The 22,566-nt window shown below is 45.6% G+C and overlaps 1 protein-coding gene across 3 annotated transcripts in view; it reads right to left on the bottom strand.

Annotated features, from left to right (window-relative positions):
- Positions 1-22,566, bottom strand: part of larp1 (La ribonucleoprotein 1, translational regulator) — a 147,561-nt gene that overhangs the window by 61,343 nt on the left and 63,652 nt on the right. For all 3 annotated transcript variants that reach the window (XM_033030026.1, XM_033030027.1, XM_033030028.1), the window contains exons 4-7: positions 10,825-10,851; positions 10,372-10,543; positions 6,445-6,582; positions 4,770-4,928 (exon numbers count right to left, since the gene is read on the bottom strand). In XM_033030026.1, the coding sequence (XP_032885917.1) occupies positions 4,770-4,928; positions 6,445-6,582; positions 10,372-10,543; positions 10,825-10,851 (496 nt within the window). The remainder of the gene's footprint in view (positions 1-4,769; positions 4,929-6,444; positions 6,583-10,371; positions 10,544-10,824; positions 10,852-22,566) is intronic.

The following is a 22,566-nucleotide window of genomic DNA, read 5'->3' as shown; positions in this document are numbered from 1 at the left end:
CAACTAAAAACATTGTACTTTTGGTACCCTTTCCCTTCCACCAAGGAGGGCCAGACCCTATTGCACTGATCTGCAATTATTTAAAACTACCCAACTCATTAGTTCAGAGAGAAGTAATCAGCCTCATTTAACTGACATAATCATTCATCAAACTTGTGTCAAAAGCAACCAGATTTCTCACAAGGGGTTATCCTGCGCAATATTTGATTCAGAATTGGCTTGGCAGAAGGGAGTGGTGGGAGGGTGTTATTCTGACTAGAGGTCTGTGACCAGCGGTGTTCAGCAAGGATATATGTAAACATTTTTTTACAAAATGTAGGTGGGCAGATTTGAAAGTTTGCCGACAAGAAAATTGGTGGAGTTATAGACAATGAGGAAAGTTGCCAAAGAATTTGACATGATATTCACCAGTTTGAAATGTGGGCAGAGAAATGCCAACGGAATTTAATCCCAATATGTATGAGGTGTTTCACTTTTGGAGGTCAAATGTAAGAGGAATGTGTTCAATGAAAGGCAAGATCCCAAGGAGCACTGAGACAAGGAGACAAGATCCAAGGAGCACTGGTGTACAGAGGAATCTTGGGGTGCAAGTCCACGGCTCCCGGCAAGTGGCAACACAAGTAAATAGGGTGATAAACAACGCATACGACAGGCTTGCCTTCATCGGTCTCGGTGTAAAGTTTAGAAGTTGATATTTCACATTGCAGCTGCATTAAACTTTAGTTAGCCACATTTGAATCATTACGCGGTTCTAGATACCGCATTTCAAGAAGGATATTGAGGCTCTGCAGAGGGTACGGAAGAGATAAGTTCACCAGGATGTTCTTTGTATTAGAGAGTAAGTATTAGCTACAAGGAGAGAATAGTCAAACTGGTATGTTTTCTCCGGAGCGTCAGAAGCTGAGGGAAGACCTGATAGGAGTATATAACATTGTGAGATCCATGAAAGGGTAGATATTTTTTTGTGCCATTGTGGAAATCTCAACTACTAGAGGACAAAGGTTTAAGATGGGAGGGGTAAAATTTAACGGTGACTTACATCAAAGTTTTATTTTTACACACAGTGGTGCTGGGTGAATGCTCTGCTGGGGTAAGTGATGGAAGGAAATACGATAGCAGCGTTTAAGAGGTATTTGGACAGGCAGGGAATCTAGAAATACAGATCATGTGCAGGCAGATGTGCATTTTAAATTGGCATCATAGTTGGCAGAGACATTACAGGCCAAAGGGCCTGTTCCAGTTTAATCACTAGAATAATAGTGATACATCGTGGAAACAGGTCCTTCGACCCAACGTGCCCACACGAGCCAACATGTACCATACGATAAAACTTTATTCATCCCCGGAGGGAAATTGGTCTGCTAACAGTCACAACACACTAGATAGACAAAAACTTGAAATTTAAAGTGAAAACAAAAAGAAAAAGACAAGCAACTGTTGTCTGGCTGCCGTGGGCACAGCGCCTTCACCAGAACAATTGAACAAACAAACACAGACTTATCGCCTGGGCAGAGGATTCTAAACTAGAATGCCCCCCCTCTGAGCCCCCCTTTGTTCTCCCACCGTCAATCACAACGGTAACCCCCCTCCCCCCCCCCGCCGGGTTCCCACTGTTTTTCACGACGCGCCCCCCCCCCCCCCCGCCGGGTTCCCACTGTTTTTCACGACGCGCCCCCCCCCCGCCGGGTTCCCACTGTTCTTCACGACGCCCCCCCCCCCCCCCACGTCAGGTCCCATTTTCTTCCCCTCCCCCCTCATGCTCATCGACCGCGAGGCCCACGTTGCCGTCGAGGCTCCCATTGCCGCCGCCGCCCCTTCGGCTCAAACAGGCCTCGCCGCCCGGTTTCAACACAGTCCCCTGGGAGGCCTGTGGGGAGTCGGGCCTACCGGGGAGAGTTCCGGTCTTCGACGGTACAGTTGTTCGGCGGGTGGATCGTGCTCGCGCGGCTCCCTGGAACACTCCCGCCACGTGGGCCCTGTACCAGCTACACTAGCCCCACCTGCCCATTTCCCTCCAAACCTGTCCTATCCATGCACCTGTCTATCCGTTTCTTAAACGTTTGGATAGTCCCTGCGTCAACTACCTCCTCTGGCAGGTTGTTCCATACACCCACCAACACTTCGCATTTCTCTGTATTAAATTCCATCAACCATTCCTTAGCCAACCTGGCTGTTCAATCAAGATCCCGCTGCAATTTTTCAGAACCATCTTCACTATCTGCAAAACCACCCATCATCTGCAAACTTACTAATCTTGCCGTATGTTCTCATCCAAATCATTGATATTTATTTATTGAAATCATATTCTATGTCGCTCTTCCAGGGAGATGCTAACTGCATTTCGTTGTCTGTACTGTACACTGACAATGACAATTAAAGTTGAATCTGAATATAGATGACAAACAGTAACGGGCCCAGCACCGAACCCCGAGGCACACCACTAGTCACAGGCCTCCAGTCCGAGAAGCAACCTTCCACTATCACCCTCCTTCCGTGAAGCCAATTTTCTATCGATTCAACTATCTCTCCTTGGATGCCATGCGATCTAACTTCCAGAGTAGCCTACCATGCGTAAACTCGTCGAATACTTTGCTGAAGTCCATCTATACATCTACAGCTCTGCCCTCATTGACCTTTTTGGTCATGTCTTCAAAAACCTCATTCAAATTTGTGAGACGCGACCTCCCACATGCAAAACCATGCTGACTATCCCTAATCAGCCTTTGTCCATCTAAATCCATCTATCCCTCAGAATACTCGTTCGTAACTTTCCAACTACAGACATTAAGCTCACTGCCCTATAGTTCCCAGCATTTTTCCTGCAGCCCTTCGTGAATAGAGGCACATTTGCCAACCTCCAGTCTTCCGGCGACTCTCCTGTATTTAAAGACGACTCGTAAATTTCAACCAGTGCTCCTCCAATTTCCTCTCTGGTTACCCACAATGTTCTTGAATATATCTGATCAGGCCCAGGAGATTTATCTACCTTCATACACGGTAGTACCTTCAGCACCTTTTCGACCATAACACTTCCATTGACTGCCCCAAGTTCCTCCATCGTCCTGTCTTTCTTCTCGGTAAATACAGAGGAGAAATACTCTTTGAGGACCTTGCCCATCTCCTGTGGCTTCACAGAGTTGATTCCTGAGGATCCCACTCTGTCTTGTTACCCTTTTCCCCGTTATGCATTTATAAAATCTCTTGGGTTTGTCCTTAATGCTATCTGCCAGAGCTATGTCCTGGCCCCCTTTTGCCATTCGATTTCCTTTTTTAGTTTGCTCCTTAGTTCCCTAAACTTCTCCATGGATACACGTGTTACCAGCTGCCTATACCTGTCCCATGCGTCCCTCTTATTCTTGACCAACAGCTCAATTTCCCTCGTCAGCCAAGCTTCCTTACGTTTGCCTGCCTTGCCCTTCACTCTAACAGGGACGTGCATACCCTAAGCTTTTGGCAGCACACTTTTAAAAGCTACTGCGATGCCGAGCAGCAGAATACACAAAGTTCAGGTGCTTGTTGCAACTTGTCCACAGTTTGAATCCTGGCCATCAGTGTGCCTTGCATATTACAACCAGCTGCTGAATAGTGGCAGTAACAATCACTGGGGAGAGGGGCAGTGAACGAGACAAATACTGTGTACCTAATATTGGGAACTCCCTCCCCCAACTGATCCGCAATTCCGTGTCCCTCGCCATCTTTCAGTCCCGTCTCAAGACCCATCTCTTCACCTCTGCCTATCCTTAGCCCCACGTCCCCATCCCTTTTCATCTGTGCATTAATTGCCTCATACTGTGTTTTGTATTGAATTCTGTCTTTACTTTGTGTACTAGTCATGTCTCTACTATTTATTTCATTCCCCTTACATGTTTTTCCTCTACCTGCTCAATTTTTGTAAGGTGTCCTTGAGACTCTTGAAAGGCGCCCATAAATAAAATTTATTATTATTATTATTATTATTGTCAGCGATGGCATCCTCGCCAATGGTCCGTCTGTCTTTTTGTTTTTTTTTGTTATTTTTTGTGTGTTTTAAAAGTATGTGTTAATGTTCTCTGGTTTGTTTTATGTGGGGGGTGGGGGGGGGAATCTTTTTTTCAATCTTTTACCTTGCTGGAGATGTGATTTTTTTTCCTGGATCGTAATATCCAGTTGCTCTGCGGCCTAACATGATGGAGCTGGTGGCCTTGCACGGGACTGACTTTGGGCCCCACCGCGAGGCCGTGGATATGCCATCGGAGCCTGCGATCCCTTGCCTGGGATCGACGCTCCAACTGGCCAGCGGATTTTAACATCGAGGAACTTGTAGTCTCGGGTAGAGACTGATGTTGGGAAGCTCCAAAGTCACAGGAGGTTCGACTAGCCCCAACCTGGTCTGATCGCCCGGCACAGGGGAGCTGAGATCCACTTGATGCGGGAGCTTGATCGCCCAGACGCAGAGAGCTCAACCACGGGTTGCGGGAGCCAAGATCGCCTCGACAACAGAAGGATCGGGGGACAAAGAAGGGAAGAGATCAAACTTTTTTTTTCGCCAGTGAGGAATGTGGGGGAGTCACTGTGGTGGATGTTTATGTTAAAATGTATTTTGGGTGTTTTGTTGCTTTTCATTGGTATGACTGTATGGCAAATCAAATTTCTCGTATGTTGCAAAACATACTTTGCTAATAAAGTATGATTATGATTATGATTAAGGGGATTAAGAGACCTAAATGGATCTAAAGTCAGTGGACTGTGCTTATCTACTGCAGGAAGGTCGGCATCAGCACGATACGTACAGCGGGAAGCACCTCTGCCACGTCCTCTCCCCCGGCCTCGCCCTCGTCCTCGCCCTCTGAAGCCCCCGCGGATCGTTCCACCCTCGCTTTTGACGCTGGATATCTCATCGCGGTCTTCCCGCCAATCCCGTGAGTCATGCTTCTCCTCACGATGGTAACCTGAAGAGACAAAGCAAGAGATGGAATGACAACAGATATTTAACTAACCGAGTACCAGCCATTAATCAAAAGCTTCGCAAATGCAGACCATTCTCATGTCAATTTTAATCCCTGGAGTCCTAGCGAATTAAATAACTATCACCGCTCCAGCACACTTCCACTGCTGCTGAAGCAACAATGTGACAGAGTCTGCTCGCCACTGCAGCACCAGGTAGATCTTCTACACCATGGCCATATCTCACCTCTTTATCCACCCCCACATACCTGGGACAGTTCCACCCAAATCTTGCCTTATGCCATTTGCAAAACCATCCTATCACCAACTAGAGGGTGGGGTGGTCCTGATTTACCATCTACCTGGGGGGCAGTGTTAGCTGTGAGGAGGATGCTAGGAGGCTGCAAGGTGACTTGGATAGGTTGGATGAGTGGGCAAATGCATGGCAGATGCAGTATAATGCAGATAAATGTGAGGTTATCCACTTTGGTGGCAAAAACAGGAAAGTAGACTATTATCTGAATGGTGGCCGATTAGGAAAAGGGGAGATGCAACGAGACCTGTGTGTCATGGTACACCAGTCATTGAAAGTAGGCATGCAGGTGCAGCAGGAAGTGAAGAAAGCGAATGGTATGTTAGCATTCATAGCAAAAGGATTTGAGTATAAGAGCAGGGAGGTTCTACTGCAGTTGTACAGGGTCTTGGTGAGACCACACCTGGAGTATTGCGTACAATTTTGGTCTCCTAATCTGAGGAAATACATTCTTGCCATAGAGGGAGTACAGAGAAGGTTCACCAGACTGATTCCTGGTGAAACCATTGTAAAATGGATACAAAATTCTTAAGGGGTTGGACAGGCTAGATGCAGGAAGATTGTTCCCGATGTTGGGGAAGTCCAGAACAAGGGGTCACAGTTTAAGGATAAGGGGGAAGTCTTTTAGGACCAAGATGAGAAAAACAGTTTTCACACAGAGAGTGGTGAATCTGTGGAATTCTCTGCCACAGAAGGTAGTTGAGGCCAGTTCATTGGCTATATTTAAGAAGGAGTTAGATGTGGCCCTTGTGGCTAAAGGGATCAGGGGGTATGGAGAGAAGGCAGGTACAGGCTACTGAGTTGGATGATCAGCCATGATCATATTGAATGGCGGTGCAGGCTCGAAGGGCCGAATGGCCTACTCCTGCACCTATTTTCTATGTTTCTATGTTTACCTCATTGGAGACCCTTAAACTATCTTCAATTGGACTTTACTTGACTTTAACTTGCACTAAACGTTATTTCCTTTATCCTGTATCTGTACACAGTGGATGGCGCGATTGTAATCTCGTAGTCTTTCCGCTGACTGGATAGCACACGACAAAAGCTTTTCACTATACCTCGGCACTCGTGTCAATAAACTAAAGTAACTAACTAACCGCGCGTCAGAAACTTAATCCATCAACAGCAGCAGCCTCGTCTCTGCTTGCGCTCGTCTTGGCAACAATTCAGTCAGCGCTATGAGTGTAAGCATCAGTGGGACAAACCTTTAGAGTCATTCCTGTTGTTGACTGGTGGACGCAGAGGCTCAGTCTGGGGCCGCAGGTTGCTGCGGGTCACCAGTTTCTCCTGTGCTCCCTCCGATTTTACATCCAATTGTAGTGGGACCCATTTCTGTTTGTACCCTGCACACAAAAGGAGGAACATCAATAATCCATGTCCAGGTGCAGACTCTGGCACAGTACACATGAACAATTTGGAGAAATAACCCAAGCCTGAATGCTCTGCCACAAGGGAGCTGGAACCAGACAGTTCAACAGGAACTTTCAGAAGGGAATTAGATAAATGAGGAGAAAAATTGCAGACAGATCAGGAGGTTGAGATTAACACCTGGCAGAGCCTAGGCTGAATGACTGAAAGGATAGCTTTTGTTCCATTAAGTATATTCTACAGCTTTTGCTCCTTTAAGTATATTCTCCAGCTTTTGCTTTGTCCAATATCACCTATGCTTCCTTTATTGATACCTGGGCAGTCAAATTTCTTTGTGAAGAGATATACCAGATCCTTACTGTTTAAGAGAGAACTGCAGATGCTGGAAAAATCAAAGGTAGACTAAAATGTTGGAGAAACTCAGTGGTTGAGGAAGCATCTATGGAGAGAAGGAATAGGCATAGTTTCGGGTCCCTTCTTCAGACTGATGTCAGGAGGGTAGAGAGGGGGGGCGTGGGTGGGAAAAAGAAAGGAAGAGGCAGAGAAAGTAGGCGTGTGGGACAGCTGGGAATGGGGAGGGGAAGGAGGAGAACCAACCAATCCCTGTCTATTGACCGCAGAACCAACTAATCGCTGTCTATCGACCGCAGAACCAACCAATCCCCGTCTATTAATACTGTCCTCCGCCTAGCGTCCTTACCCTCAACAACTTTTCCTTTGACTCCCCCCATTTCTTCCAAATCCAAGGCATAGCTATGGGCCCCAGCTATGCCTGCCTCTTTGTTGGGTACGTTGATCAATCCTTGTTTGAGGCGTACCGTGGCCCTAGTCCTGAACCCTCCTCCGCTACATTGACGACTGCATTGGGGCTACCTCCTGCACCCATGCAGAACTCACTGACTTCATCCATTTCACCACTAACTTCCATCCGGCACTCAAATTCACCTGGACCATTGCTGACATCTCCCTACCGTCTCTAGATCTCACCATCTTCCCACCCTGCTTTCTGTAAGGACTCTATTCCCTACTCCCAAATTCCTCCGTCTATGCCGCATCTGTGCCCAGGATAAGGCATTCTAGACTAGGGCATCGGAGATGTCCTCATTCTTTAGGGAACGGGGGTTCCCTCTTCTATTATAGATGAGGCCATCACCAGAGTCTCCTCTATATCCCGCCGCTCCGCTCTTACTCCCCATCCCCCTACTCGTAACAAAGACAGGGTCCCCCATGTCCTCAGCTTCCACCCTATCAGCCGTCGCATACAACATATAATCCTCCGACATATTCGCCACCTCCATCAGGATCCCACCACTGGCCACATCTTCATCTCCTCCCCTTTCTGCTCTCCGCAGAGACCGTTCCCTCCATAACTCCCTGGTGAATTCACCCAGACCACCCCCTCCCCTGGTACTTTCCCTTGCAACCGCAGGAAATGCTACACTTGTCACTTTACCCCCCCTCCCCCCCCCCCTTCGACTCCATCACCTGCACCTCCTCCAACCTCATCTACTGCATCCGCTGTTCCAGGTGTCAACTTCTCTACATCAGCAAGACTGAGCGCAGGCTTGACGATCGCTCCTCCCATCACCTTCGCTCAGTTCGCAATAACCAACCTGCTCTCCTGGTGGCTCAGCACTTCAACACCCCCCCCCCCCCCTCCCCCTCCCATTCCGAATCTAACCTTTCTGTCTTGGGCCTCCTCCATTGCCAAAGTGAGGCCCAGCGCAAATCGGAGGAACAGCACCTCATATTTCACTTGGGGAGTTTACACCCCAGCGGTATGAACATTGACATCTCCAATTTCAGAGTCCTTGTTTACTTCTTCTTTCCTTCTCCTCCCCCTTCCCAGCTCTCCCACAATCCTACTGTCTCCGCCTGTTCCTTTCTTTTTCCTGCATCCCCCATCCGACATCAGTCTGAAGAAGGGTCTCGACCCGAAACGTCGCCTATTCCTTCTCTCCATAGATGCTGCCTCACTCCGCTGAGTTTCTCCTGCATTTTTGTTTACCAGATCCTTACTGATACCTGAGCCATGCTCTCTGCCCCACAAACTGTTTTTCTCTGACCCTTCGTTTACCTGGTACCATGTGCTTATAAAATATCTTTACATTTTCACTGATGAAATTAGCCTAAACCTTTTCACACCTTTGATCTCAGATAATTTAAGAAACATCCCATCCACCTTGAACGAGTCTCTCCTGCCACCAAGTCAATTCTAATGGCTGAAGCTGATGTCCTTGGCAATTCATCGCAGCCCTTGCCAAAGATTAACTGCTTTATCCTATTACATCCTGTTAATCATTAATCCTTGCAACAGTGGATAATCCAGATTACCAATGATCTTTTTATGTATTTCCATCATTGGCAAAGTCTGCCTTTATGACCCATAGCCAATTGTTGCTGCGATTATGGCCAATTGCCGCTTGTGTGGTGTGTTTTGCTTTTTCAACCACCCTAAATCCCTGATCTCAACCCCTTTCTCCCCGCATCAATTTGCAAACGTTCCCTTTTCTGATTGGGGTCTTGAGCCGAGAAATTGTTTTTCTTTCAAGGCGGACTGCCTGAGTTGCCGAGCGAATCCTGGATTTTCTGCTTTTGTCACCCTACACAGTGCTGTGCAGCCTCTGCAATGTTCTTTACCTGGTCACAGAGGCATCAGATACCTGGACACTGGAGATAATCTGCATTCAGTGATGATGAACAAGTCATAGACATCCAAAGAACAATAGCAATAGAGCTACTGCCTCACAGCGCTAGAGACCCGGGTTTGATCCTGACCTCGGGTGCTGTGTGCACAGTTTGTAAGTTCTCCCTAGGACCACATGCGATTTCTCCAGGTGCTCCGGTTTTCTTCCACATCCCAAAGATGTGCAAGTTTGTAGGTTAAATGGCATTGGTAAATTGCCCCTAGTGTGTAGGATGCAAAAGCAGGATAAGATCAAACTAGTGTACGTGTGATCAATGGTCAGCATGGACCTGGTGGGCAAAGGGCTCATTTCCACGTTGTATCTCTAAACTACCTGTTCTTTGAAAGAGGCTATATCATATGATATCTTCACCAAAGAACCGAACAGGCCTCTGTTTAATATTTCTTCAGAAAGACAGCATCAACTCTGACCAGGAAAGAATAAGACTGATACTATTGGAAAGGATTTGCACCATGTCTCTCATGAAATAGCATATCATGGGTGCAGAAAATTGCTATCAAATCTCTTATCTGTGCCTTACTAAATGACACATCTGAACCTATCAGAACCACACTTGACCTTGGAATATGCTTCATACACAACTTTATTCTCCAAAACTAGATGGAGCATCACTTCCTTTCTTGAGACATGTATTGAGGCAGAAATGAAAAGCAAAATTTATAGATGCTGGAAATCTGGCATAAAAACAGAAATAGTACATTGCTGGAGTAACTGAACTGGCCAGTCAGCATCTCTGGAGAACATGGATAGGTGACGTTTCAGGTCGGGATCCTTCTTCCTGAAGGGGCTGAAGGGTCCCGACACGAAATGTCACCCATTAGTGTTCTCCCGAGATGCTGCATGACCAGTAGAGTTATTCCAGCACTTTGTGTCCTTTTGTGTAAATTGTTGCTACAGAAAAAGCTGGCATTGCTCAGCAGGTCAAGCTGCATCTGCAGAGACAGAAACAACATCCAGGTCGATGACTGCTCATCAGAATGCAGAGAGAGAAAACATATCCTTTTCTGTACACCACCCTCAAGCCACAAACTACTCCAATTTAAATCAATGCAATACCTTTTCTCTTCTGTGCCGATTTTTGTGAATCCTCGTCAGCACTCCTCTCCTCTGGGGATTCGTCCGACTTGGCTCGCTGATTCTCTTTGCTCTCACTGCTGTCGCATTTCTCAGGCCGTTCTTTTCTTGTGAGGGGCTTTTTGTTCTGTTGTGGTTTACTGTTTTGTGGATGCTGGAACACAACAGTATGAAGATGATTCAGAAATGCCTGTATATCTTTCTTATCAATCTCCACCCCTCCTAACTAGCCGAGCTTAGGTTTCCACATTTATCCCTGGTGGCTCATCTCAGAACCCCCAACCCCCCAAAAAATGCATTCAGCAGCTGTAACTCTGGGTGACATCACCCTCTCTGTTATTGACACTAAGTTTCCATAATATGAAGTTAACTTAATCAAATGTGATTCATTTGCGGCACTGACATTCACATTCTCCAATTCTCGCAATGACTCACCTCAGGGGAAATAACTGGCTCCCACGTCTGCAAAATAAGAAGAGAGAATTTAAAAAGCAGATAATGAATACATGACCCACCAAGTATAATCAGAACGCCATTGAGCTATAGTAGCCCAACTTCACTTTTTGAAGTGGACATCCAGAATTTTGTTGTTGATGACAATATGATTGCCGCTGAATTACTGACTGCCTGAACAACAGTGTAAAGAGAGATATCATCTCACTGAGTATCTGAATAACAAGGTACGACTGATTACCTGGAAAAACAGGATGTGACAGACAAATCAATGCAATAGTTTGATTTATTTAATTTGCATGTTAAAAATGTAACAATTATTGGAATAGGAAATGATGAAACGCAATGTTTTGGCCAAAGCATAAATATAAAAAGGGACATAATGCCACATCAGTACCAAACATTATCAGCGAATCATACAGCACAGAAATAGGCCCGCTTGACCTACCAAGTCGATGTGGAACATGTATACCTACACCAATCCTACACACCTGCATTAGGCCCACATCACTCTACTCCTTCTCTATTCAAGTACCTATTGGGATATCATCTAAGCGTTGTAACTGTATCTGTCTCTACCGACTCTGCTGGCAGCTTGTTATGGATATTCGGCACCCTCTCCGTGAACAATTTGTTCCTCAGATCTCCGTTAAATTTCTTTGGTTTCACCGTAAATCTGTGCCCTTGAGTCATAATCAGACAGCATGGAAACAGACCAAGATGCCCCATCTATGCCAGTTCCATTTGCCTATGTTTGGCCCACATCCCAACAAATCTTTCCTATCCATGTACCTGTCCAAATATCGTTTAAATCTTGTTAATGTACCAGTTGCAACGACATCAACTAGCACCCACCTGTGTGACAAAGTTGCCCCTCGGGTTCCTGAATCCTTCCCCTTGCACTGGAAGCCTGTTCTTAAACCCCACAGAGTACAGGTGTTCGGCAAAAGACTTGGTCTTGTTGATGTAGAGGAGGCCACACCAAATGCAATAGATGAGGTGCACGTGAACCTATGTCTCGCCTGGAGACTGTCAACAATTTCTGCACGTGGGCAGGAGGCAGCTGTGATGAGGTGGTTGATGTAACAGAGAAAGAGTTGGGGAATAGTGCCGGAGTTCATTTGGAACAAGAAGTGTTCAATGTAATCAACAAAAAGACAGGCATCGATTACACCTTTGACTTGATGAAAAAAAGAGGAATCAAAAAGTTGCTAAGGATGATGGCCAGCCAGTTCTACCAGGTGGAGGAGGGTGTTTTGAGGGAGACAATGAAGGCCTCGGAATTGGAAGTTACTGAAGTGGGGAAGAGCATGTGATAGGTTTTAGATGAAGGTTGGAAGGGATTGGACAAGGGGGAACAAATAGAAGAGAGATATTTGGAGATGTGTTTGGTGGAGCAGGAGTAGGCAAAACCAATGGGTTTGCCATGGCAGTCATGCTTATGGATTTGAGGAAGGCGATAGATACAGACAGCGCAGGACTGGGGAACCAAGGTTGGAAGCTGTGGAAGGAAGATTGCCAGAAATTCCATCCGCAAGTGCCACCTGATCGGCCGATTCTCCAGCACTTTGTATTTTGTTGAAGATTCCAGCATCTGCATTTTCTTCTATTCCTAGATCCCTCTTCTTTGCAACAATCCCCTGGAGCCCTACAGCAACTGTTACAAGCCCTGCCCCAATTTAGCATTCCCAAAATGCACCATCTCATACTAATTTGAATTAAACTCCTTTTATCATTCCTTTTTCTACTTGGTCAGCTGATCAAGATTCCACTCTTATTCATGATAACCATCTTCATTATCTACTGTACCTCCTATTTTAATGCCATCTGTAAACCTGCTAACCATATCGTGTCCATTCTCATCCAAATTGTTGACATAGATGACAAACAACAATGGGCCCACCACCAACTCCTGAGACACACTAGTCATTAGCCTCCAGTCCAAATAACAATCTTCCACCAATGAGCTCTGCTTCCAATCATTAAGACAACTGCATCCAGTTATCGAGCTTTCTCCCTGGATCTCATGTGACCTCACCTTCCAGAATAACCTTCCGTTTAATACCCTATCAAAGGCACTGTTGAAGTCTATATACATCAATGGCCCGAAGATAGACACAAAAAGCGGGAATAACTTAGCGTGACAGGCAGCATTTCTGGAGAGAACGAATGGGCGACGTTTCGGGTTGAGACCCTTCTTCAGACTGGCCCTGTCTTCGTTAACCTTCTTGGTAACTCTAGTTGTTACAAAAAGCACTATTAAACCCGTGATCCCCCACAAAAGCACGATATCTTCCCTATATCAAGGCTTTCCAAATGCATATGTATCTTATCCCTCAGAATCCTCTCCAGTATCCACAGACGTTAGTGTTACAGTCCATAATTCATGTTTATGTTTCTAAATGGAGGCAAAACATCAGCCACCCACCCTCCAGCCTTCCTGTACCTCATCTATGGCTAATTCATATGATTCATATATCTCAACCAGCGCACCCACAATTAAAGAGCTGTAACACCTGTCAAACTATTGATCACAAAAGGGAAGTAGGATTAATCTGAAGGGTTTTTCCTGATGCAAACAGGGAGTAAATGGCCTCCTTCTGCTATACCGATGATCCTATGAAATGTAACAGTCAATAAATAGACATAATTCCGGCAGCAGCCATAATATAATGTCAGCACCTTTGATTGAATGATAGGACAGAGAAGACAGATGAGTAATCCAGAGACCTGAAGTCAAATCCCACCATGACAACTTTGCAATTTAAATGCAGTTTACAATCTGAAATATCTGGAATAATAACAGCAAGACGTCTTGGTAATGACCACAAAATCACTAGATTATTAAAATATATATATCTTTCAGTAATGTTCCTCAGTGAAGATAAGTGGTGCATTTTTTATTGTTATCGAAATGACCGAGCAATCTCAAGGGCAATTAGGAATGGACAATAAATGTTGGCCTTGCCAAGATCTCAAAAAATGAATAAATGAATAAAAGGAACACTGACTTAGACAAAAGGAAAAATACTCCTGCTGTACTCCCAGTGATGCTATTGGATTCTTTTGCATTCACCTGTAGTTTAACATTGCACTGGAAGTCAGCTCTCTCATATTACTAGCCTCCCAATGTCATTTTATAGAAATGCTAGATAGATTTTTGATAAGCAAAGCAGTAAAATGTTGGTTGTTGCAGGAAGAAGGAAAACGGAGCTGAGGTTACAATGAGTTCAATCGCTATATTAATGAATGGTGATGCAGGGCAGAAGTCTAAATGGTCCATTCCTGCTCCTAATTAAGAGGCTCACAACATCTTTTAAATGTTGAGAATTAATCCAAACAGGTTACTGCCAACAATACGATGAGAACAATTTAGAAATAATAATAGCCACTTTCTGTATAGGCTTGCCAGCATATGTTAAAAAGAACATAAAAAAATAAGAATACATTAGATGATATATCTCCTTACATCTCTCCATCATTTAACAAGACCATGGCTGATCTAAGTGTTCCTTAGTCGTTCCAGGTGCGACAAAGGTTCACCTGTATCTCCTCCAACCTCATCTACTGCATCCGCTGCTCTAGATGTCAGCTGATTTACATCGGTGAGACCAAGCGTAGGTTGGGCGATCGTTTCGCCGAACACCTCCGCTCAGTCCGCAATAACCTACCTGACCTCCCGGTGGCTCAGCACTTCAACTCCCCCTCCCATTCCCAATCCGACCTCTCTGTCCTGGGTCTCCTCCATTGCCAGAGTGAGCAACAGCGGAAATTGGAGGAACAGCACCTCATATTCCGTCTGGGGACCTTGCGTCCTTATGGCATTAACATTGAATTCTCCCAATTTGGCTAGCCCTTGTTGTCTCCTCCCCTTCCTTAACCCTCTAGCTGTCTCCTCCCACCCTCCCATCCGCCCGCCCTCAGGCTCCTCCTCCTCCTCTTTTCCTTCTTTCTTTCCCCCCCCCACCCTCCATCAGTCTGAAGAAGGGTTTCGGCCCGAAACGTCGCCTATTTCCTTCGCTCCATAGATGCTGCTGCACCCGCTGAGTTTCCCCAGCAATTTTGTGTACCCATGGCTGATCTAATCTTGGTCTCATCTTTAATCGCCCCTGAAATCCCATAATCCTTGATTCATCTGCAAACCAAAGCATGTCTATTTGCTCTTAAATATGTTCAATAATCTCGGGTAGAGATTTCCAAAGGTTAATAACCCTAATTAAGTAAATTGCCCATCTCTCTTAAATGGACAGGCCCTTATTCTATAATTGTCTCCTCTAGCTTTACATTATCCCACATTGGAAACAATCTCACAGAATATGTTCTCCGAATGTGTTTTGGTACTAAACTCCAACGAATATAGACACAACCTGAATCCTTCCTCCTCCAATCATCTCATGAACAAGCCTGGTCAATTTTCTTGAAAATGCCCCAAATTTAAAGCTATCCTCCTTAAAAATGAAGTACTGTGTCCAGTTTTGGTGGCCACACCACAAGGCTGAGCCAGTATCAATAGAGAGAACTTATAGAACATTGCCTGGAATGAAGGATTCTTTATACTTGAAGAGCGGCAGTCTACAGGGTTACAGAGCGAGCACATACAAGTAGGATGGTCTGAGAAACTGTGTTTTAGTTGGCACGGATATGTCTGTATAACCTCTGGATACTGTACCCTCTACAATATAGAATCAATATTAATTCGTCTCTTTACTAACTCCTGGAATACTGTAACTTTCAAAGTATCATGATGACACTCACTGACCTGTTCATATTTTCTCTCTGCTTTAAAGAAATGTCCACATTGCTGATGTGTAACTCACTTTGACCATAACATAGAAAACTCACATCCCAGGAAGCCATTTGACCTTGTGTCTCACAGCATTTGGTAATGGGCTCCAGGTCTGCCCCATCCAACACTATAGCCTTGCATGGCACGCTCAGCACATGCACACCTAAATTCTTGATAAAGCCAAGCAGTGCTGGTAACGCTGAGCAGACACCCTCACTCATTCATAGTCAGTGAGGCTGGCCGACGCCCACTCGCATCCACTCACCGATTCCCTCTTCACATCAGTTCCTTTCCGGGTACTGCTTTTATTAATTTTCTTCTTTCGAAAAATTCATGCCCCGTCTTAACTCGGGGACTGCCTGTACTTTGATATATATTGTGTCACTAGCTCGATCAGGAGCTGTCACCAGCAAGTCAGGCGCTTGCTTGCTCTCCAATGGAATCCCCCAATGCTGCTAGTACACCATGCACACACTGACATCCAGTGGCAAAAATGGACACTGCATGATCAGAAAAAGAATGCTGCAAACACTCAGCAGTCTGAAGAAGGGTTTCGGCCCGAAACGTCGCCTATTTCCTTCGCTCCAATGCAGCACCCGCTGAGTTTCTCCAGCAATTTTGTGTACCGTAACACTCAGCAGTTCACTGGATTAGGTTGGGATTGATTCATAGAACAGAATTGAGGGACAGGTCCTAAGCCCTATAGTATTGTTGCTGTATAATTCCTTGGATCTGCTGGTTTGCAGGTTAATTGGCCTCTATAAATTGCTCTAGTATATAGGGAGTGAATGCAAAAATGTAATAACATAGAACTATTGTGAATGGGTGATTGATGGCCAGTGTGGACTCATTGGCTGAATGGTCTGTTTCCATGCTGTACTCTAAACATAAACTAAGCTAAATGCCGCTGAAACATTGCTATCGTATCTGCTTTAGAACCTTCCCTGGCAGTGCGTTCCAGCTGCTTATCACTTTCTGGAAAATAATCTTTAAACTTTACCCCTCTCACCGTAAACCTATATGCCCTCTAGTATTTGACATTTCCACCCTGGGGAAAAAGGCTTTGCCTACCCAATCTAGGCCTCACATATATGTACACTTCTGTCAAGTAGTCCCTCAGCATGCAATACTCCAAGTTTGCCAAAGCTTTCCTTATGGCTAATACTCTCTAATCCAGGCAACACCTACACCCTTTCCAAAGCCTGCACATCCTTGCTGTAAAGCAGTGACCAGAACTTCAAAACGGCAACTGTGGTCTACCCAGAGTTTTATGAAACCGATTCAAGGTTGTGGGAGAGTGTGCGCATATCTGCGGCACAGGATTTCAATGCAGGTGAATGTATGGTCATCCACTCTGGGCTAAAATAGAATGATTCAAGTATTAAGTGGGGCAACACATGTGTGGTAGAGTGCTGCCTCACAGCATAGAAACTCGGGTTTGATCTTGACCTTGAGTGCTATCCGTGCAAAGTTTCCTCGTTCTCCCTGTAACCACATGGGTTTCCTCAGGGTTCTCTGGTTTCCTCCCATGTCCCAAAGACGGGCAGATTTATAGGTTAATTGGCCTCTGGAAAATGCCCTTAGTGTGTAGGGTGCAAATGTCAAACAACTTTGTGAAAGGGGCAACATTTAAAGGAGATATGCAGGGCAATTAAAAAACTTTTTTTTTTTTTAACAGAAGGTGGTGGGTGCCTGGAATGCGCTACTAGGGGTGGTGGAGGAGGCAGTTACGATAGTGCCATTTTTAGAGGCTTTTAGATAGGCACATGGAATTGCTGTGAATGGAATGGTATTGATCATGTGCAGGCAGAGGAGATTAGTTTAGTTGGACATCATGTTCAGCATAGACATTGTGGGGCAAAGGGCCTTTTCCTGTGCTGGAAGTGTTGTAATTCCCTACACTCCCTTTGCAGGACCTTATCTTCTCTCCTATCCACGTCAATGGTACCATTGCGGACCACAACCTCTGGCTGCTCACCCTTTCCCCTGAGAATATTTATGATAGTTTGTTAATGACATAAATTGAAATCTCTTGAGACACTTGTACTGATCTCCAAGGACCATCACCACCAACTGACTTTGGGGTGAACATGGGGTGGGGACTGGACATTGTGCCTTCCTCCACAGTGCTATCCACTGTGGGGGGATGATTTTTTTGTCTAATTGTAGTCCTGTAGGTCTGTGTCCAAGATGGCTGCCGTGAAGAGAGAGTGGACGCTGGCGCGCTTTGGCTGCCGCTGCTCTCTCTTCACACTGTGTTTTTGATTTTCTGTTTTTGGATTGAATTCTGTTTTTAATTTGTGTCTCTGTGATGTCTTTATTACTTGTTATATTCCGATTATATGTTATTCCGATTACTATGTAAGGTGTCCTTGAGATGTCTGAAAGGCGCCCATTAAATAAAATTTATTATTATTAATTAGTTAAAGCTGCAAACTTGAAAAGATCTTATTTGTTCCTTAACATCCTTCCCTGCTAGTTAACCAATCCCCCACCTCTTAATCTCATGACTACTTTTTATGTGGTATTACATACTACTGGAAATAAACTCGGAAGTGGAACACGACCCCCTCGTTGGATATTCTCATTTCAACATGCCGGATCAACAAATTTCAGGGAAATGGATACAATTATTACTTACATCTCATCTTCATCCATTTTTACTTTGGAAATCTCTAATTTTTGTTTGCACCATCATCCTGCTTTGTCATCTAATCGCTCCTGTGTACTACAGGTGCACAACCTTTTATCCGAAAGCCTTGGGACCAGACACTTGTCGGATTTCGGAATTTTTCGGATTTCCGAATGGAAGATTTTTAGCGTAGATTAGGTAGGTAGCGCGGACAGCTTGAAAAGTCTGGAGCGGCTGCCTCCTCCCCGGAGACCGGGGAATCATTGTAAATCATTGCTTAAATGTTAGTCAGTTAGTTTGGAGGGATTTTATGTGGTGGGTGAAGGGGGAAACTTTAATTTTTAGTCCCTACCTGGTCGGAGAGGTGGGGAGCGGGCAATGCCTTACCGGGTCGCCGTGCAGTAAGCTCCGGAGCGCTGTGGCCGCCGACTCCCAACATCGTGGAGCTGGGGGCTGCGGGCGTCCGGCCGCGGGCGGCGCCGGTTGGAGCTCCGACCCCGGCGAACTCTACCCCTGGCTGCGCGGCGCTCCAAATCCAGCGCGGCCCGCGGCCGGACGCACGCAGCCCCAGCTCCGCGAATGTTGGGAGTCGGCGGCGTCGCAACGCTGGGATACCAGCGGGGAGCGGGCAATGCCTTACCGGGTCGCCGTGCGGTAAGCTCCGGAGCACTGTGGCCGCTGACACAAAACATCGCGGGGCTGGGGCTGCGGGCGTCCGGCCGCGGGCCGCTCTGGATTTGGAGCGCCGCGCAGCCAGGGGTAGAGTTGCCGGGGTCGGAGCTACAACCGGCGCCGCCCGCGGCCGGACGCCCACAGCCCCAGCTGGGAGTTGGCGGCCACAGCGCTCCGGAGCTTACTGCACGGCGACCCGGTAAGGCATTGCCCGCTCCCCGCCTCTCCGACCAGGTAGGGGACTAAGAATTAAAGTTTCCCCCTTCACCCCCCCTTCACATAAAAGCCCTCCAAACTAACTGACTAACATTTAAGCAATGATTTACAGATGTTTAAGTGTCTCCCCGGTCTCCGGGGAGGAGGCAGCCGCTACAGTAGTACAGACCTGGGTTGACCGTGGGTCGTTTCGGGTCAAGTTTGGAGCCAAACGCGAGCTTTGGTGTGCAGACGACATCCTGGAAAAAATGGCCGGTTTTCGGAATTTTTCGGTTTCCGGAACTCCGGATAATAGGTTGTGCACCTGTATCCTATTACAGTGCACCCAGTGGAAACTGCCAAGGGAGAACTTGCAAACTCCAAACATACATCACCCAATTTTCACCACCTTAAAACTAGTTTATTTCTAACTTTTCAATGTTGGTGTGGTCATCAGTTTGAAATATTGTATCTGTCTAACAAGCATTTTTTAAATCTTTATTTTAGACATTGTACATCCATTATTTAGCTTTGAGAGACACGCAAACAGTACAAAGGCTGCCAGAGAAGGGATGGGGCTGATTTGAGACAAAGATGTAATCTCTGCGGGCAGACGGATGGCATGAATGGAATTTAAAAATAAATAGGTGCAGGAATAATCCATTCGGGTCTTCAAGCCAGCATCGCCATTCAATATGATCATGGTTGATCATCTAAAATCAGTACCCCTTTCCTGCTTTTCCCCCAAATCCCTCGATTCCTTATTAGGTGAAGGGCCTAGAAGTACTTATAGACCATTCACCAAGCAAGGGGGCACTTCTCAAAAGCTTTGTAGAAGCAGAGATAGTAGAACAATGATTTGGGTGGAAACAAAGTTATTAGAGAGGCTGGCTATGCTTAAACAGATCACCCCATGCAGATGGGATGTGCTCTGTATGACTGGATTGAGAAGTGCAATAGGAGGTTAACTGCAAAAAGGCTTGCCATGATCTACCAAACTTCCCAACATAGAAACATAGAAAATAGGTGCAGGATTAGGCCATTTGGCCTTTCGAGCCTGCACCACCATTCAATATGATCATGGCTGATCATCCAACTCAGTATCCTGTACCTGCCTTCTCTCCATACCCCCTGATCCCTTTAGCCACAAGGGCCACATCTAACTCCCTCTTAAATATAGCCAATGAACTGGTCTCAACTACCTTCTGTGGCAGATAATTCAAGATACACCACTCTGTGAATAATGTTTTTCTCATCTCGGTCCTAAAAGACTTCCCCCTTATCATTAAACTGTGACCCCTTGTTCTGGACTTCCCCAACATCGTGAACAATCTTCCTGCATCTAGCCTGTGCAACCCCTTAAGAATTTTGTAAGTTTCTATAAGATCCCCCCTCAATCTTCTAAATTCTAGCGAGTACAAGCCGAGTCTATCCAGTCTTTCTTCATATGAAAGTCCTGCCATCCCAGGAATCAGTCTGGTGTACTCCCTCTATGGCAAGAATGACTTTCCTCAGATTAGGAGACCAAAACTGTACACAATATTCCAGGTGCAATACTCCAATATTCCAACATGTGGGAGGTGCCATTAAAATATTTTTGTTCAAAATGTGCTGTGGTATGCCTAACATTCAATTTAACGCTAGTGACAAGGAATCTTTTATAAATAATATTAAAGGGGGAAATTGGCCACACGTAGTTTTGATGCAGAGGTTAAAAACAAACTGTATTTAACTACTTAAACACATTTTCTGATGAAGTAATGGAGATCAATGAAACAAATACAGATGAGCAAAAAGGAACTGCAGATGCTGGTTTAAACTGAAGCTGCAGTAACTCAGTGGGACAGGCAGCATCTCTGGAGAGAAGGAATGGATGGCGTTTCAGGTCGAGACCCTTCTTTAGACAAATATTGATGTTTGTTTACAGAGGTTTTTCAGCAAGCAAGTTACAAAAAGTTCAAATAAAGGCTGGCAAGCAAACCCAAGGTCTGCAGAAGAGAGAGTGACTGACACAAGGATATGATATTGGTCTAAGGACAGAAGATAGAGAGTATTGGTAAACATTGCTTTTCACGATGAAGGTTGATATTCGGCTATGTTGAGAGGCCATAAAGATAAATGGCACAATTCTTCAAAGTGCACAGGAACAGAAATATCTGGGTGGATATGTATGAATCGTTGAAAATGAAAGGACATGAGAGACGTCAGTACAGGTTCACAATCTTTTATCCGAAATTCCGAAAACCGAACATTTTTAACAGCAGGGATCGAGGCGCAAACTCGCGACCCTGCGGCCACGAGCCGAGCACTCTACCACTGAGCCACCCGTTAAACGTTAAAATATACGCTAAAAATCTTCCATTCCGAAATCCGAAAAATTCCGAAATCCGAAAAGTGTCTGGTCCCAAGGTTTTCGGATAAGAGATTGTGAACCTGTATTAGGATGGCACCCTGGGATTTATTAGAAACAGCACAGTGCATAAAAGCAGGGAGATTATGTTAAACGGTTAAAATAAACACTGGTTCGGACAGAATACTGCATTTAAGGAAGGAGTGAAGGTTTAACAGAGTTTGCTGAAAACATCACTGAAACAATTTCAGGAATAGACGATAGACAATAGGTGCAGGAGTAGGCCATTTGCCCCGTCGAGTCAGCACCACCATTCACTGTGATCGTGTCTGATCATCCACAATCAGTACCCTGTTCCTGCATTCACCCCATATCACTTGACTCTGCTATCTTTAAGAGCTCTATCTAACTCTCTCTTGAAAGCATCCAGAGAATCGGCCTCCACTGCCTTCTGAGGCAGAGAATTTCACAGATTCACAACTCTCTGGGTGAAAAAGTTTTTCCTCATCTCCGTTCTAAATGGCCTACGCTTTATTCTTAACCTGTGGCACCTGATTCTGAACTCCCCCAATATCGGGAACATGTTTCCTGCCTCTAGCGTGTTCATTCCCTTTAATAATCCTATATGTTTCAATAAGATCACCTCTCATCCATCTAAATTCTAGTGTATACTAGACTAAGTGGGACCCATTGGGTCCCATGTTCACGAGAGGGCTGGTCCCTCAACGCAATATTCCACCTCTCCACCAATTCCAATATGTGGGAGGGGGGGGACGCTTTCTGGAGCGCAAGTATGGGAATTGTGGTCTGAAGGGACTGGTTTCCAGAGGGCTAGTATGGACATTGTGGGCCAAATGGATTCTTGGGGTGACAGCTCAATCACTCAAGTCTGATGTGCTGGCAGCTCACTCACGGCTGGTGGGCGAGCAGTCGACTCACGGCTATTCCTTGAAATTCTATTTCAAGCAAGGTGCAAGGCCACCAAATTCAAGTGCAGTTTCCTACCATTTCAAGCAGGGTGCAAGGCCACCAAATTCAGGTGCAGTTTCTTACCACTTCAAGGAGGGTGCAATACCACCAAATTCAAGT

The sequence above is a fragment of the Amblyraja radiata genome, chromosome 11, assembly GCF_010909765.2.
Source record: "Amblyraja radiata isolate CabotCenter1 chromosome 11, sAmbRad1.1.pri, whole genome shotgun sequence".
Classification (NCBI taxonomy): domain Eukaryota; kingdom Metazoa; phylum Chordata; class Chondrichthyes; order Rajiformes; family Rajidae; genus Amblyraja; species Amblyraja radiata.
Note: the sequence above shows the minus strand (reverse complement) of the source record. Positions and strands in the feature narration are given on the sequence as shown.